General features: G+C 39.5%; 1 protein-coding gene across 2 annotated transcripts in view; it reads left to right on the top strand.

Annotated features, from left to right (window-relative positions):
• Positions 1–19,065, top strand: part of CNTNAP5 (contactin associated protein family member 5) — an 802,816-nt gene that overhangs the window by 639,144 nt on the left and 144,607 nt on the right. For both annotated transcript variants that reach the window (XM_039218226.1, XM_039218225.1), the window contains exon 14: positions 17,204–17,360. In XM_039218226.1, coding sequence (XP_039074157.1) covers positions 17,204–17,360 — 157 coding nt within the window. The remainder of the gene's footprint in view (positions 1–17,203; positions 17,361–19,065) is intronic.

The raw sequence follows: 19,065 nt of genomic DNA, 5'->3' as shown, positions 1-19,065 counted from the left end.
TTGCTTGAATTGTGCTATCCTAGAAACCTGTTAACCCTCAGAGGTATTTTCTCCTTTATTAATGTGCTCATTTTTCTAATTTGATTCTAGACCTCTAAGAGCAGCGGACAATGCATTAGCTGTCTCAGTCAACTGAAAGGGCCCCTAATTGACTTGTTTCTATTGACTGAGACCCAAGACGGCAGTCTCTCTTAATGGTGTGTCCTGATGGAGACAAAGACTGGGTTTCCCAGCACTAGGGCTGAGTGCTAGATGTAGTGTATCATGTTATATTCAAATCACTTAGCTTTTCCTTATGATAGGAACAAAATGACTTCTTGGAGAGCAAAACCCTGCATCAGGTGATATGATAAAACTCATACCTGCCTGTGAGCAATAGGGGTACAAATTTCTTGATAATGATCTGGTGTCAAATCTTAAGTAAACTATTCATTTGGGGAGAAATTGTACTGAAGTTATCATTAATGCTGTTGATACTGCTATACCTTTCAAATAGGATAGTGTTTTGTGTGGTGCACTAGATATTGTGTGTGCGCACACAGATGTATATCTACAAAGAGATTCGTAGTCATTTAAGGAACTACTGAGTGTCTAATATATCCTGGGTATATGATTATGACTAATCATCCCTGCCCCGAGGTAGATACTGCCAACCTTTGTGGCCTCCTCTCTTGCTTTGTACCTTTGGGGATGGATCAGCATAGCAACTAGTACATTGTAACTCTTGAATGAGCACTTGCCAATGTTCTTACTTTCTTCTTTAGGAAATTACTTCTTTAGGAAATGTCTTCAGGAAACTACATATATTGTTAATCAGTTTTTCCAACCAGTCATTTGATGTAACGTTTTCAAAGATAAAGTACTCTTTGAAATGGCCTATTCCTGCTCAGAAGCCAAAATTACCACTTTTGTGTATTTTCTGATCATAGAATATCTTTCAGAATAATTAAATGACCTTTGTGGTCTATCATGGAACAGAAAATCCTTGAAGGCAGGAAACGCATAGCCTTGTTTTATTTTTTGTTATGTACCCTGCAAATAACCATAAACAGGAGAGTAGTTAATAAATATTATTCAGATTCAGGGATGTGAAATAGGAGATACAGGCATGAAATCCTATTTTTATTACTATCATTATGCTTATGATCCTCTGGCCACTTCTCTCTGGTCTGCGTAATTACAGAGCTCTTCATATTTTATTCATTAGAAGCGCTGCTCTGTGTCCATTCTTCTTATGTTGCTGCCTTGCACTCTTTCCAACACTTGCCTGGTGGGTGTGATCTGTGGGCTCCATCAGCTTTCTGTCTGTTCCTTGTTCAGGCCTCTAATGAGTATTAGACTTGCAGCCATCAGTTATGTTTTGAGTACAGAAATGAATGAAGAGGGGGGTTTTGTTTGTTCATTAGCACTATGAAAAGCAAACTCACTTTGTCTCCTTCATGCCCTCTTTCATGAATTGGCTCACTGATTATAATGTGAAGGGAAACTTGATTCATGTTGGAATTTATACAAAGGGTCCCAGCTAGCTCTTTTTTTTTTTTTTTTACCATAATCAGGTAATGTCTATTAAACACCAGTGATAGAATATGACAAATAGAATTGTTATCAATTGTATTTGAGATTGTGTTAATGTATTTAAGAAAGAAGAAGTTGAGAATTATGGTTGGTAGTAGATCAAAACAAGGGATGGAGGAGAGAAAGGACAAAAGAAGTAAAAGCAATCCTGAGGGAGGTATGAAAGGGAGAGGAAAGAAAGAAGGAAGGAAGATGAAATGAGAAGAAGAAAAGAAGGAATGGAGGGCAAAAGGGAGAGAATGAAGGGGAAAGGGAGAGTGAAAAAGAAAAGGAGAATCAGAGGAGGAAAGAACTCATTAAACAGAGCACTCAGGCAAGAAAGGACAACTGTGTGTGTGGGGGGGGTATTTCTAAAGTTCTGTAACTTAGGGTTGAATCTGTAGTAGTTGATCAAAGGACAGGAAATACTGAGTGCCTTATGTAAACATCTTCACCCTCTGTTACAAGGTTTTCAACACAAGAAACCCCACAAAAGCTACCACCAGCAAAAGGAATTTACAATATGGCTAGAAAAATCCATGCTGTAAGCCACAGTGGGTTAGTGTCTTGATAAACTGTAACAATCACTTAGAGGTCATCTATTAACATGAATGGTCACAACTGCATTTTGATTAGCAGTGCGATATTTAATCCTTTCCCACTTCAGCACACAATTACTGATTTATCAAATGCCTTATTTACTCAAAGACTAGTAGATATTTGGGGAGTACATATGTGTGAATATCTCTGTGTGTATATTTTATATACATTCCTATTGGATAATGAGTAATAAATGTGTTTCAGGCTTTGTGAGGATGTATTAGAAAATACTGATGGGACAGTCATGGCCACCAAACAAGTTAGGAATGAATGCACAGTTGGGAATCTAGGCTTTTTAGGTAGTTGTGTATAAGTAAAAGAAGAAATAGCTATGAAGAAGGACAAAGAAAAATACTGTGTAACTCCAAGCCCATCATCGAAAGGTTGTGGGTGGGGAAAATATGGTAAAAACAGCTAAGTGGATGGATGAATGGATGGGCTGATGAGTAGACAGATGGAGTAACAGACTGGATTGATGAAAACCTTCATCATTTTCCATAAAAACAAATGCAAAGTGAGCATAGGAAAGCCATTTGACCCAGAGTGGGAAGATAATAACTTGTTTTTTTTTTTCTTTTGCTTTTTGAGTCAGAGTAGCCAAAAATTAAGAGAACTTGAACTGGACCTTTCTAATCTTCCAAATTTGGAACAGACTTTGCTAAAGAAAAGTGGAATGGGCTTGGGGGCTAGAGAAAGATGGATGATTATGTTTCTCTGGTGAGTCTTCTAGGGAACTCATGAGAAGATGAGCAGCATCAAATATATATTACCTGGATTTATATTAACCCAAAACAAAGGAGAAGAAATTAGTTAATATTTATTTCAGTGACCTTTTTCTCAGTTACAAGTGAAACTTAATTTTTAGTATGTATTTTATTCATCTCCTATCATTATATATCTCTTTAGCTGGAACTATAAAACTTAATGCCTATGTTTTGATAATGGAATTAAGTCTAAAGCTATGTGGCTCATTAGTACTTAGCATTCTACAGTCTCATTAAACAAGGATTCTTCACAAATAAAAGGAGGGTGGTATCTGAACCTTTTTGAATGAGTTTCAAACCATCTAACCAGTGATTCCCAAATTTTAGTGTGTAAAATTTCAGTGTCACCATTTGGTGAGTGTGATAGAAATGGAGCATCTTGGACTCTGCTCTCAGAGTGTTTGGGAAAAGACTGTGAGCCCTTGTTCTTATGAACCCACCAAGTCATTCAGATTAAAGTTAGACAGAAACTACACTTTGAGAAACACTGATGGAAAATTTCTAGGAATTCTAGTCAGTGTCTGTTTACATGATTAGCCTGTCACTCCTTAGTTAGCTGTTGAGCACTTACAGAAATTCAGGCAAATTGGCTCTCTCAGAAACAATAGTAATTATGAGAAGATTTATTTTTGCAGGCATTGTTTGATTGATTGATTGTTAGATAAATCAAAGATATACCAATATAGTTGGGAAGACGATAGAGTTCGGAATATCCCCAAGAGAGCTGGGCATACAAACTCAGTAAAACCCTCCAGTTTTACCAGTACAATGCTTACTTGATCTGTACTCTGATAATTTTGATGCAAGACCAATTGTTGTGAAGATCTATAATACCCTTTCATTTCTATCTCTTATAAGACTAGATTTTGTTTGATAAAGTAAAAATAGAATTAAATTTGGAAGCTTCAGGTCTGAATTCTAGTCTTCTTAACCTTGTGCTCTTGGGAAATATACTAATTTTTATTACCTTCAATTTATGAGTGAAATGAGAATAAAAAATCTTCATAGAGTTGTTGTGATGTGGGTGTTGAATGACATGTGAACCTTGTTTGGAAGGCTAATGGTATGAAATCCAATTTTATTTCACTGGTTGGAAAACAGAAATGGCACACATCTTCAAAACAAGGACTTCATAATTTTCCCCAAGAACTGTGCTTTCCACTAAACATTACCCTGTTTTTTTTTCCTCTGGACTCTCCACATGTTATTTAAAATTCTACTGCAAATTTGTCTCATTCTGAGTTGCATTAAATATAATTTTCAATGTTTTCCCCCCTCATCTACTGTGTTAAGAGGTCCCTATTGGCAGGACTCATATCTGTTTTCTGTTTTTGTGCTCCACCCAGACAAGGGTCTCCTCCACTATGCCATTTTCTTAAATGCACAAATAAATCGATGTGTTAACACCTTTGTGTATGGTGACTTCATTCTATGCCACATTTAAGCATTTAAGGCTTGATAGGCCCTGTCACTAACATTACAAAAATACTTGATGTCTTCAATGTTGGTATAAAATGTCAAAGATGAATATACCTATATAAAGACTAAAGGCACCATAGCCATATGTATTTCTATAACAATATATTTTTGTAAAATTATTTTTAATGTAATCTGTGGGAAATCTTTCTGTGCTAATATTTCTTTTTCTTGGCATTTACTCATTTATTTAGTCAGCAAATATTCATTTGGTTCTTGGCCCAAATCAGGCGTATTCTGCATTCTGGAGACACAGTCATGAACAAGAATGAAAAGCCCTTGCTTTAATTCAAATGAGGGTTGACATATGGAGAACATGTTAAACAAACAAACAAATAAAACAAACAGAAGTATGGTTTCAAGAAGTGGTGGGGCACCTGGGGGGCTCAGTCGGTTAAGCGTCCGACCTCAGCTCAGGTCATGATCTCATAGCTCATGGGTTCAAACCCCACATTGGGCTCTGTGCTGACAGCTAGCTCAGAGCCTGGAGCCTGCTTCAGATTCTGTTTCTCCCTCTCTCTCTGTCCCTCCCCTGCTCATACTCTGTCTCTCTCTGACTCAAAAATGAATAAAAACATTAAAAAAATTTTTAAAGAAGTGGTGAGTACTCCTAAGAAAGGAATGGAGTGATATCAGAACACTTTAGTGTCAGTGGGGAAGAGGGGAGATTTCATTTCCTTATCCAGTGATACAACAGCCACTGTAAAAACCCCTGAGAAGGCAGATTTGGGCAGGAAGAGCAAACAAAAGACAGCACATGTGAGGGCCCAGGGTAAGGTAAGGTCAGGGTGATTGGACCAGACTGGAGCTTCGAATGCAATGAGGCTGAGAATTCTGAACCAGATGTGCGTGCTCTTGGGGGACATGGTAAGAAGTTTGGATTTTATTCTCAGAATAGTGTAATACAGAAGGATTTTAACCAGACAGATAAATCATCTAATGTGGACTTTAAGGACTTTGTTTTCTATCTTAAGAATAACTTGTAGGAGATGGAATAATAGTGGAGTCAAGGATTTTAATTTTGAGTCTATTGCAATCAGCTGCAAGAGCTCTCTGTGGCTTTGGCCGGCAGCTGGCAGTTGCTCACAGAGTGACCTTGGGCACATAATATATCCTTGGTCTAATGCCTTTGTTTCCTCATTTGTAAAATGGGATAAAAGTATTTACCTCATAAGGTTACTGTGGAGAATGAATAAGCTAGGATATCAAAAGTGCATAAAACTGCCCAAAATGTTTTAAATATTCAATAAATGTTGGATGTTTTAAATTAGGATTACTAATGGAGCACCTGGGTGGCTCAGTTGGTTAAGTGTCCAACCTCATCTCAGGTCACAATCTGACAGTTTGTGAGTTCAAGCCCTGTGTCAACCTCTGTGCTGACAGCTCAGAGCCTGGGGCCTGCTTCAGGTTCTGTGTCTCCCTCCTTCTCTCTCTCTCTCTCTCTCTCTCTCTCTCTCTCTCTCTCTTTCTCTCTCTCTCTCTCTCTCTCCCCCCACCTCTCCCTTACTTGTGCTCTGCCTGTCTTTGTCTCTCTCAAAAATAAACATGAAAAAATAACAAGTAAATTAAGTTAGGATTACTAATATTAAATAGGCACATTAACTTTAGTTCCCAGATTTTTGCAATTCTCTATTGCTATGACTCTCTGGGGACATTAGGTGTTTGCCTTTTCTTACATTAATGTTTTTACCATATTAATCAATATAGGTTAAGCTATGCTGTGGTGATAAATGCACCATACCCTAAGTCTCTGGGACTTTACACCATGATGGTTTGTTTCCTCTCACACTACAGTTTGATGTGGACAGGGAAATCCTCCTCCATCCTTCTCACCCAGTTTTGGGAACTACTATTCAAGTTCTTCTTATCAGAGAAATTGTGTGTTAAATGAAAGATTTTTATTAGTGCTACAGTGGCTATTTTATTATTAGTTCTCACATATGTATCCTAACTGGTAATTTTCCCCAGCAAGGCTCATATCTCCATATATTTTTAGTACATTATAAAATATATAGGTCTGTGAATATTTGTGAAGGTGAATGTTCAAAACATGAGCCATGGAATGGTGGGCCTTGGGGACCCAGAGCCATGAGCCCAACTTTGCCATCAGTTACCAAGTGTGACTTAGAACAAGGTCATTGAAACTTGTGAGGACTCCTCATTGTAGCTCTTAAGATAAAATACACCTCTTATTGTGAAGTACTATTATATTCTTTCACAAAGCTTAAACAGTATAAATATAATTTAATCATTGTGTCTACCTCTGCCAAACTGGGAAGAATTCCTGAGCTCAATTCTAGAGAGGGTTGTCTAGTCTTGCTTTCAATAACCCCATCAAAGTGACTTTTATCATTTGTTTTGAGAGGACTGTATCATTAATCTTTTCTGCCCACCATCTCCCCCCACCACTCCTTTGTGCTCACTTCAATTAAATAGGCAGGGAGAAGAGAACATTGAACAGCATTATAAAAATGTTAATTCCTAATGTCACTGAGTAGCTCTTAATCACACTATTAGACATATGTTCTGATTTAATGATCCTGACCAGCAAGCAGTAAGACCAAGATTGACTTTGATGAATGTCTACCATTATTTTCTGATATGGATGAGGCTGTTTTTCTTTGGAACTAAATGTTTCCTCAGAAATGATATTTTACTTAGAAAGAGTATATAAAATGTTTTCCTGGGTGGCCAGATTCTTCTTTCCTACATCAGTGTTTCAATGATTTGTATTTTGATCCTACCATGAAACATTTTGGTGTGATCACCTGTAATTATTTGTCCTTTCAAATTAAGTGGTATCTTTTCCCCCCTTTTATTTGTTAAGCCCACAATGTTCAACTTCAGTCAATGAAATAACATATCTTTAGTATGTGCAGAAATCTTATTTGACACAGTTGCTTCCTAAGGATGCAGTAGTGAATTTTGGGTCCCCTTCTTTTTGGGTCTCGTACCTACACAGACTCTTCCCCAGTGACACCACCCCTGTCAACACCAAGCCTCCAGTCAAATGGCAAGATTTCCATGAAATTAAACCTTTTCCACGAAACCTTTCTCAGGACTCCTGGACAGAATTTATAGTTTCTTATTTTGGACTTCCCTAGCATTTTATTAACTGCTCTATTTTGGCCCTAATCTCGTTCTGACTTTCATTCCCCACAGCTGTGTGCATGTCATTCTCCCCCTAAACGTTATGAGCTCCTTTGAGGCAGTGGTAGTCTATTAAAATGTATATCACTGGGATACATACCATGACCTTCATACCTTCATACATCGTGGAATTAAGAAATAATTAAATGGAATTGGGTGTGTGTGTGTATATGTGTGTGTAAATTTAAAATCTTGTATTGCCCTATGAGTGAAAGCTGGGACAGAGGACAGCCTCGTGGTCAGACATTGGAATAATTTCTCCAAAGTTCTTTGCACAGTTTCTAACCAAACACCTGGATGGGAGACATTGAACCTAGAAAAGGTGAACCAGCACCGTCACTACTGGGGAAAATTTACCTGAATTGTAGGAAGATCCAAGCACCATATTTAAAGATGGTGAAAGAAAGCATGAGAGTCAGTGCTCCATTGACAATAATTGACAGAGTTAGGGACAGGCTCCGAGTGAATCCAGACTGGGCTTGAGTAAGGAATATGTGGGAGAGGAAGAGGGACAACCTCAGAAAGGGACTAGGAGTGACTTCCTGAGCCACCGCTCAAGTGCCTGCCACAGCTGATTACATGTATGGGACAAAGACAGATAATTAGTTGGACGAAAACAGAATTGACATTTCTCTTTATCTTCCTTAACCACCTATATTTCCCTTTATTTCTTTCTAACCAAACTGCAAATCCTTTGAAAATAGAGCCATCGATCATTCTATTTACTCCCTTATCATCCCTACAGATTTTTTTGACGTGGTTGATATCTAATTTGTGTTATCAGCTATTGTCACAATAGTGTTATCTGGCCAGTTGCCAAAGCTCAGTGGCATACAGAATTCAGTACTTATTCTCAGCTCCCACGTCTCTGCATCACGTGGGATAACTGTACTGCACGTGCCACATTCTGAGGCCCACACTGGAGGGGTTGTGGCAGTCTGCAGCATGTTCTCCGGGTCCTGTCCAGAGAAGATCCTCAGGGGAAACTGGAAACACTTGTATGACTCTTTTAAGGTCTAAGCTCTGAATGGATACACTGCCATTTTGGTCCATATTCAATGAGCCAAAGTGAGTAACAAGACCCAGTCTAACATCAAGGGGGTAGGGATGTTTACAACTCCCATGAATCCACTATAACATATATTTACTGATTGGTGTAGATGTTGTTGAAATCGTAAAAGAAACAGAGCTAAAAGTCTTTCTGTTGGCACATTGAGTTTACCAGAATTTAGGGCTACTAGTGTCCTACTTGAAAACTGAGAAATAAAATAAAGAAAAGCAATAAAAACAATGACCAGGGCACAACATGGTAGCCCTGTCTGTATATATTTACAGAACTTTCCACCTCCATTCGGGTTACTTTGGAATTATGTTTGGACTGTTTGTAGCTGTGGAAACAGCTACATCCTCTTGGCGGGAGCTCTAGTTTTCACTGAGAAGCTATTGTGCTTATTGTTTTCCCAGGTGTCTAGACTTTGATTGAAACAATTGCAAGATTAAAGAGGGATCTCCAGTTTGAATTCTGTTTAACAGCTTGTAGTGATTAAGTCATAAAAGTGTGCAACTAACCTGCGTCATGATTTCTTTTAAATTTCTTACATTAAGAAAATCATAAATTGAACTAAGCATGTACAGGTAGGATTTCTGCTTAGGAATTCTATAAAACTCTTTTTGATATTTTTTCTCCTTGAACTCTGTCTCTGTGTATATCATATAAAGGTCTTGCTGGAGGAAAACTTAGGGGCAGGATGGAGTGCTTATGAGCTTATTAGCAAGGCGTTAATACTTTTCTGATGCTGTTCATAAAGCAGTTAATATGGGCTCAAAGTTCTGAGGTGAAAAGTGAAGATAATGATATTACTCCTCATCTACCTCCTCTTATATCTCTCTGTCTCTCACTTGTGCTGTTTCTCTGTCTCTATCACTCACACACATACACACGTTCACTGCCCCTCTGAACTCAAATTCTTCTACGATATTCTTCTAAGACATTCTACGATATGCAGTTTGTTTGTTTCCATATTTCTTTGACCCAGTTGTGTGAAGTATTTTCTAAGTCCATGTTGACTTATCTTCTTGAGGATAATTGGAATAATAAGAACTTAGGGGTTTACAGTGTAAATGGAAGTCAAAGTACACCCAGAGATTTTTTTTTTTTTAAATAGTTTATTGTCAAATTAGTTTCTACATAACACTCAGTGCTCATCCCCAAAGTGCCCTCCTTCATGCCCATCCCCCCTCCCCCCCACATCCATCAGTCCTCAGTTTTTGTCAGCATTCAAGAGTCTCTCATGGTTTGCCTCTCTCCCTTTCCCCCACCATTTCCGCCCTTCTTCTCCCCCTTGTTCCGCCGTCAAGTTCCTCCTAATCCTCCTATACGTGCAAACATATGGTATTTGTCCTTCTCTGCCTGACTTATTTCGCTCAGCATAACACCCTCAAGGTCCATCCATGTTGCTACACATGGCCAGATTTCATTGTTTCTCATTGCCATGTAGTATTCCATGGTATAGATAAACCACATCTTCTGGATCCATTCATCTGTTGATGGACACTTAGGCTCTTTCCATGTTTTAGCTATTGTGGAGAGTGCTGCTATGAACATTGGGGTACATGTGCTCCTATGCCTCAGCATTTCTGTATCCCTTGGGTAAATTCCTAGCAGTGCTATTGCTGGGTCCTAGGGGAGTTCTATTGTTAGTTTCCTGAGGAACCTCCACACTGTTTTCCAGAGGGGCTGTACCAGTTTACATTCCCACCAACAGTGTAGGAGGGTGCCCGTTTCTCCACATCCTCGCCAGCATCTAGAGTTCTCTGATTTGCTCATTTTAGCCACTCTGACTGGCGTGAGGTGGTATCTCAGTGTGGTTTTGATTTGTATTTCCCTGATGAGGAGGGATGCTGAGCATCGTTTCATGTGTCTGTTGGCCATCTGGATGTCCTCTTTGGAGAAGTGTCTGTTCATGTCTTCTGCCCATTTCTTCACTGGGTTGTTTGTTTTTCGGGCGTGGAGTTTGGTGAGTTCCTTATAGATTCTGGATATTAACCCTTTATCTGATATGTCATTTGCAACTATCTTTTCCCATTCCGTTGGTTGCCTATTAATTTTCTGGGTTGTTTCCTTGGCTTTGCAGAAGCTTTTAATCTTGATGAGGTCCCAACAGTTTATTTTTGCTCTCGATTCCCTTGCTTTTGGGGATGTGTCAAGTAAGAAGTTGCTGCGGTGGAGGTCAAGGAGGTTGTTTCCTGCTTTCTCCTCTAGGGTGTTGATAGTTTCCTGTCTCACGTTCAGGTCCTTTATCCATTTTGAGTTTATTTTTGTGCATGGTGTGAGAAAATGATCTAGTTTCATTCTTCTGCATGTTGCTGTCCAGTTCTCCCAACACCATCTGTTAAAAAGGCTGTCTTTTTTCCATTGGATATTCTTTCCTGCTTTGTCAAAGATCAGTTGGCTGTATACTTTTGGGTCCACTTCTGAGTTCTCAATTCTGTTCCATTGGTCTATGGGACACCCAGAGATTTCTACATGAGCCCAAGGGTGGAAAAAGCCTGCAGAGTCTCGGATTTCACCCCTGGCCTGATTAAGAGAGAAAGACTTTTGCTGTACTGAAATAACAAGACAGGAGCTCGGGGGTAGGAGTTATTATGGACAAACCTAAGACTACATACCCTGCGGGGGTCTGTTGTGCCAAGAGGGTTACATGGTGGTCTTGTACAAGTTTCTAATTTAACTTGTTTGTCAGCTACCCTAGCCACGTTAAAATCTGGAGAACACTTCAGGTCCTAGGAAATGGATGTAAAAAAAACAAAAACAAAAAAACAAAAAAAACAACTATGAGTAAAACCCAGAAAGGTATAGTGCATTTTAAAGGAAGTCTAGCTGTAGGGCACAAACTGCACCTGTCAATCTATGTGCTGTCTTTAGCAAAACCAAATACACTCGTGATTGTGTTCTTGAAGTTCCTGGTGGAGGAAGTCCTGAAAAGGCCCTAGCAAGCAGTGCTAATATTAGATGCTTGTGGCATTATTAGCACGTATAAATGTGTAATAGTTAGATGTGTCTGTTTATTGTGTTGTCTTTATTTTAGGTTATGTAAGAGATTATCCATCACCTGTCATTTTCTTTGTTGTCTATCACCTAAATCCACCCATATGTGTTTTGCTGAAAGGCTCTGAGTTGTTTATCCATATGTTATTTCTCCCCATGTCAGAGCACAGTGGCCTTACACAGGGATCATAATAACCTACCGACTCCTCGGCACGAACGCTTGGGCTCAAGCCCCGATTCTGAGCTTTCTAGTTGTATGGCCTCAAGGCAGTCATCCAAACCTTCTTTGCCTCCGTCCCTTTACCTATACAGCAAAGGACACTACTACCTGCCTCCTAGGAGAGCAGTGATGACTAAATGGGTTAATACACGTAGAGCATGTTAGAAAGCTGCCTCCAGGGGCGCCTGGGGGGCTCAGTCAGTTGGGCATTCGACTTCTGCTCAGGTCATGATCTCCTGGTTTGGTTCCTGAGTTCGAGCCCTGCATCAGGCTCTGTGCTGACAGCTCAGAGCCTGGAGCCTACTTCAGATTCTGTGTCTCCCTCTTTCTCGGCCCCTCCCTGCTCGCTCGCTCTCTCTCTCTCTCTCCCTCAGAAATAAATAAAACATTAAAATTTTTTTTAAATATAAAAAAAGCTGCCTGCATCAAAGCGCATGCTCAGTCATGTTTCTTAGTGGCATTTTTATAAGCCTCATGATAAATGATTGGTCTTGGTTTGGTGATATTCTGTTTGATGTTAACAAAGGAGAAATGATCACGTTCTGTGCTCACTTATGCCACATACCAAGGCCATTCACTCTAAGCCATAAACTCTCTTAGGAGCGTTTTTGATTCAACATAAATATAAGATGAATTTTGCCAGAACTTGTTGTGTACGTGAGGTTACATAACAGTAATAATCTCAAATACATAGAAATAATACAGATAAATTCCATAGTGATTTTTTATATCCTGCATACCGAGGACCTCACCACCTCCCCCAGCCTCAGTGCCCACTGCTGAGTTTCTGGTGGTGCCCGGCTCCCAGGGGGCCCAGTTCTCCCACATTCTTCTCTTTCTGTTCTCCCGTGGAACTCCCGTGTAGGGCCACTGGAGCTGTGCATGAAAACACTGCTTCTTTGCCAGGACCCTGACCCCTGCAACCTTGTAGTCTCAGCCCCAGAGACACAGTTGTGTGGACGGTCCTTTCACAACGGTCTGCCCCAAGGTGCAGGCAGCTGTGGGGTGCACATCCTGTTCCTATCAGTTTAGAGTTCTTTTTGTTTTTTAATTAATGTTTATTTATTTTTGAGAGACATAGAGACAAAGCACAAGCGGGACAGGGGCAGAGAGAGAGGGAGACACAGAATCCGACGCAGGCTCCAGGCTCCGAGCTGTCAGCACAGAGCCTTATGCAGGGATCGAACTCATGAACTGTGAGATCATGGCCTGAGCTGAAGTCGGACGCTTAACCGACTGAGCCACCCAGGTGCCCCGACCAAATATTTCTTACACTAATGTTGAAATCCATTAAGTGATACTAAGTGTGTATTTTGCTCCAGAAGAGCTATTTGTCTTATTCATACCTTCCCAATATCTTTGGAGTGGCATTTCTGTGTTAGTGAAAATTCACATTGTGAGTCCTGCCTCTATAGAGAGTTCAAATTTGTATCCCCAGTGTCCATTCCAGCTGGGATGCAGGGGTGTCCCTTGTGCTTCCTGGACCAGACCCCTGGGTGCAGCTCTGACTGGGAAGCAGCCTCAGCATGCAGCTTCTGTTCTGCTGGTTGGGGCTGAGGGCCACAGAAACACCTCTCTTTCAAGGGAGGGGGCCTGTTAACCTGAGACCCTTAGGGAGGAGTGACCATGGTGCTGGCAGTATAACAGGCTCAGCTGGGTAGGTCTCCAACTTTTGACTTTCAGGGGCAGTGACCCAGGCAGAATTCCCTAAGCAAGCCAGTGAGCAAGGTGGTGAGCCCAGTAACCAACAGCCCATTTCTTCCTTGGTCACGGGCCTGGGGCAACTTGTTCTCTTAATAAATACTTTTTGATGGGGCTCCTGGGTGGCTCTCTCAGTTGAGCATCTGACTCTTGGTTTCAGCTCAGGGCATGATCTCAAAGTTCGTGAGTTCAAGCCCCTCACCTGGCTCCACGCTACTGGTGTGAAGTCTGCTTGGGATCTTGGGATCTTCTCTCTCTCTTTCCCCCTCTCTCTCTCAGATAAATAAATAAACTTTTAAATAAATAAATAAATACACTTTGGCTTGGAACTATCAGGGTGAATTCTTAATTTGTAGCCAAGAAACTGATTAATAGATATTCTATTCTGGGGCACCTGAGTGGCTCAGTTGGTTAAGCGTCCGACATCATCTCAAGTCATGATGTTGTGGTTTGTGAGTTCAAGCCCCATGTCTGGCTCTGTGCTGACAGCTCAGAGTCTAGAGCCTGCTTTGGATTCTGTGCCTCCCTCTCTCTCTGACCCTCCCACGTTCATGCTCTGTCTCTGTCTCTCAATAGTAAATAAACATTTTAAAAAATAGATGTTTTATTTTTGCCCATTTCCTGCTATTTTTTTTTCTGTTAAATGTTCCAATTAGAGTTTTCTCAAATTTTGAAAATTGTATTTTGAAAACCTGGTGATAGATTTTAGGAAATCCCCTTATTTTACATTGATCTTACATTCCCGGATGCTTTGCATTGAATGTGTTCTTTATATGCCAGGTTCTTCAGATGACCAGCCACATGTCACTGGCTCCTTCCTTGAAGTTTTGCTCAGAGTTTATTGTTTTTATCAAGCTCTACCCTCACTACTCTCAAACATCAGCCCACCCTTTTTTGCAGCCCAGTTTTCTTAGCCTAGTATTGTTTCCATTCCTCTTGTTCCTTTCTAAACATGAAATTGATCATCAGTCTGCTTACTGTAATTACAATGTAAGATTTTGAGGGTCATGTTTTCTTTGGTCAGCTGGTTTGGTTTGTCATAAAGTGATTTATCCCAAGTGCCTGGAATAGTTCCTGGAATATTATAGATCTTCAGTAAATATTTCTTGGATGAATGCGTATTGAAATATATCTATATATTTATAATTGTGCTTTGTTCTTTCGCTTTTTAAAACACGAAGTCAGGTGAAAATAAATCTAGTCTCCCCAGTCGTCAAAATGTGCAGCCAGGGTATAGACTTCCTTCCTGACCATGTTATTAGAGTCATGAATCAAGCAAGTCCCACCCTTTTGGATCCTCAGTTTCCTTGTTCGGTATGCTCCATCTAATACTCCTCAGGGAAACAAACACAAAAATGAAACATCCAGGAGGAAAACTGGGCAAGGATTGCTCTGCTTTCAGATTCTGAGTGTGTGAGTGTGTGTGTGTGTGTGTGTGTGTGTGTGTTTCTCCTCTCTTTCTCTTCCTTTCTTGTTACTCATTGACAATGACCCAGTTAAAACAATTTAAAACCTTTCTATTAATTTCCAGATATGAGGAGGGAATTCTAAGCCATAGTTCCACAAAACACTGATAGATTTACAACAAAGTAAAGCCTTGAGCTTCTGTAGAACTTCTAGGGGCTTCAGATGACAAGTGAGCATTGGTAACACTCCTAGAAAGCAACATAGACACCAGAAGCTACACACAAATCGGTTGTCCAGAACGTATTCCATTAGCAATGGTGCTATTAATGTGATTACAACTTTTGTTTAGCTCATGAACAAAAATAATCCATAATGACATTGAACCTTCCTATGGGATCTGGATTCTAGAGTGTGGGGGAGAGGCTTGAGCAGTGCCAGAAAGAGATAGAGGCTGAGAGATTTCTTCCCATTTCTCGCACCCAAGGCCCCCATTGGTGAACGTATTACATACACAATGTTTTACCCTCATGTTGCCTGAACTCACACACTGGAAAAAGCTCTCTAGGCTCCTTGAATGTGGTTTATCTAAGCTAGGATTTAGAAGTAAAGCAATTGGTCTAAACTAGTGTTCAGTGGTTTACAGCTGTTTGAACGTAGGGAAAATGGATTTATACCATTGAGAATTAGTCTTTAAAAAGAAGATACTGGTTAACAAACACCTCTAAACTGGAATTCTAGCTTAAAAGAAAATAAGGGGCAATGGAACATTTTCGGCAGGGTCAGGGGTACTCTTTTGGCATGAGTATGATTTTTCAGGCTGACCTTCCTCTAACTCAGTGACCCTAAGATGCTTCTGCTTTCACAGCATCTTCCTTAGCTTTTCCCAATGACGTCCTGATTCTTGGAAGTTCCAGTTTGTCACTTCTTTCTCTACTTGCCTCAGTGACTTTCCTAAGGGTATTTATTAGTGCTGAGAGCAGTACTTTGAAAGTTACTGCTATCTGTGCATACACGAATGATTTGTAAATTATGTGTTTGTAAATCAGGACTTGCATGCACAATTAAATCTTGACTTGGCAAAATTCAACCTAGTAACATCAGCAGACAAGTATTATTTGACTTTCAAATGGCATATCATTAAAAAATGGCCCCTCTTAAGTGTTTCCTTCATTTTTTAAATACTCTCATATTAAGTGCCTGTTGTATGCTAAACAGAAACAAAACGGCCATTTCCAAAGGAACCTGGATGTAATGCCATGCAGGCAAAATGCGTAATATCTCCGTCTCTGCCTACAACTCATTTCTTGGATACTTACGATAATTATCATCTTCTGAGTAAGAATTGTAATCTACTGAAATGTCCCCAGTTATAAAGGAAAACTCCAACAGTGTTTACTAAACTTAAAAGAAAAAAAGAAATTGTTAAAGACAAGACTCCAAAACAGTTTTCTGCTTACTACATAAACCAGCAATCAGTTTATAAAGACCAGCTTTGTATAGTTAAATATGACGTTCAGAAGGAATTATTTGGCCCACCCATGGAATATTGATCTTCCAAAGACTTTTTTTTTTCCTTCTAGTCTTTTAACTTGAAATATATGATCAGTCTTTAAACAAGTTAGAAGCTATAGTAATCCAGGGTTCCAGCACTTTCCTCACCTGAGTGTCCACCTGCCCTCAGAGTCTATCAGAAACTGAGACCAATCTTGCCCCTCATGCTGTTACTTTTCCTTTCGTAATTTTATAAGGAAGTTAATTTTTGTACATTTTTGTATCTGTAACTTAAAAATGATGGTCTGAAATCTAGTACAATTTAATTAATTTGTGATTTGTGACCCTGCCTCTGACCATTGTGATTAATACGTGTCCTATTACATATTTACTTTTCATAAAAGTAGTTTTAATCTATATCTTTATATGTATATAGATATGGGTATGGATATAGATATAGATGTATGTATATGGATATACAGATATGTGTATACATTTGTGTATATCTACAGATATATAGATACATATACAGGGAGAAAGAGAAAGGAAGGAAGGAAGGAGGAAAGGGAAGGGAAAGGAAAGGAAAAAAAGAAATAAAAAGAAACAAAGGGAGAAAAAAGGAAAGAAGAGAAGAAAGGAAGTGAGAGACAGGATATATATAGTATGTGTATGTATGTATGTATATATACATATTGCATATATATAGGTATACATGTATATCCATATATATGTATATTCTATACATTTTCATCTCAGCTTCTGACACCCTCTGCCAACTATCTTGTCTTTCAGATGGAACACCGTTTACCTGGTGGATTGGGCGGTCTAATGAAAAGCACCCTTACTGGGGAGGTGCCCCTCCTGGGGTTCAGCAGTGTGAATGTGGCCTGGATGAGAGTTGCCTGGACATTCGACACTTCTGCAATTGTGATGCTGACAAGGATGAATGGTAATGGGGATCATGATCTTTCTGCAGTTGTGGAGGAAACACATTAATTGATGCCTAAAATTTCCCCCAAGAGAAAAAGACACAGTTGAGAAATTCAATATAAACTAGGTCTCCATAATGATTGTGATTGTTTTTAATGTGGAAAATTGCCAGCTCTGGTACTGTGAGGCCTGTCACTGGGGTTTGTAACAAAACATGTTTGTCACCTCATCACCTCCTTCTATTCTGATCATTTGTTTTTTCACAATAGAATGAAATACAATATTAAGCTTTGTGAGGTAGTCAGTGTTTCTATAATGTGTGGAATATAACTTCTGGGAGAGAGTGGGGGAGGTAGGGGTGTGTAATTATACAGACTGTGTCTTCATTCATCCATTTTCCCACTGATGTTTCAGTCACCAGCCCACCCTATCATGGTCAATGAAATTATAACAAAGCAAACTTATATTTACTGAGCATCTACTTAATCTTCACAAAAAACATACTATATCTTTATAATTGTCTCACTTTTGCATCTTAAGGTTAAAGACTGTGGTTTACAAAGAAGTTGAGTAAGGTCACTGACACACACGCATTAAGTGACAGATCCAGAAGTTGAAGTCAGTATGGCTGGGGCCATGGTCTCTCTTGCTCTCCCAAACCACATTACTTTTGTAAGATAAAGACTCTTTGCCTTTGATTCTCATATCTAAAATATCTACTTTGCCTCTATCCTTCAGGCGAACTACCTGTTTTTTTACTGTATTATGAAAATATAGAACATTTCCAAGCCATTTTATTGTCACTAAATTTAAGGCATTCTTTAGTTTTGCTTTGTAATTTTGCTTGCTTTATGAAATTCTGCTCAATTAAGATATCCTATGTCAAAATAGTCTCAACCCACTTGAAATTTTTTAAATACTTTTTCTTCAGTGTTTAAATTGATAACAGTAGGGACTGTCTTGAATGAAATTTAAGGTAGAGTCAAAATCTCAGTTCAATGAGAGAAGGACCAAACACAGATTCTTCTAGATGGGCTACCCCTTCAGAATACTGTAGGGCTCCCTGGGCCCCAAAGCAAGTCACTTCAAAATCTTCACATAGGTAAAATCAGACAGAGTTGACTGGAGGTAGAATGGACTTCTCCATTCTTTGGGCCCCCACTTTACCCTGTGGTGGCTTCTATCATAACATCATGGAGCCCTGCAATCAATTATAGCTCATATTTTGGACAGAGACTATGACTTTTTTAATATTATATCACTCAGGATGTAGCCCTTGTGCAGTAGAAACTCGGTGGTAGTTAACTGAATAGATGAGTTTAGAAGACCTCCGAGGAGGAAGGGAGACCACAAAATGGCTCCTCCCAAGCTTGAAGATTTTTGTGGAAAAGATAAATGGTTTTGTTGCCAGGAAAACATAGTCAAAGTGATCTGTAATCAGCAGCTTAGATTCACTCATTTTTGTGTGATTCATTCATTCCCCTTCTTTATACTTGGCCTCAGAAATCTATAGATGTATACACCTAACTGGAAACACCTTCCTTTCATTAAATACAATCAGAGAAGTTGATATGGGGCAGTAGAATATAAGGAGAAAGTGAAGTGTTTCTCCTAATTACCTTTAATTCCCTCCCTTGTGGCTGAACTCTTGATCTTTGCTCACTGTTTTATTTCCTGTGGTGTGACCATTTGCATATAGAGCACTGTCTCCATGCTTTTCCTTC

This window comes from Hyaena hyaena, unplaced genomic scaffold (assembly GCF_003009895.1).
Source record: "Hyaena hyaena isolate Hyena2069 unplaced genomic scaffold, ASM300989v1 scaffold_747, whole genome shotgun sequence".
In the NCBI taxonomy this organism is placed as follows: domain Eukaryota; kingdom Metazoa; phylum Chordata; class Mammalia; order Carnivora; family Hyaenidae; genus Hyaena; species Hyaena hyaena.
Note: the sequence above shows the minus strand (reverse complement) of the source record. Positions and strands in the feature narration are given on the sequence as shown.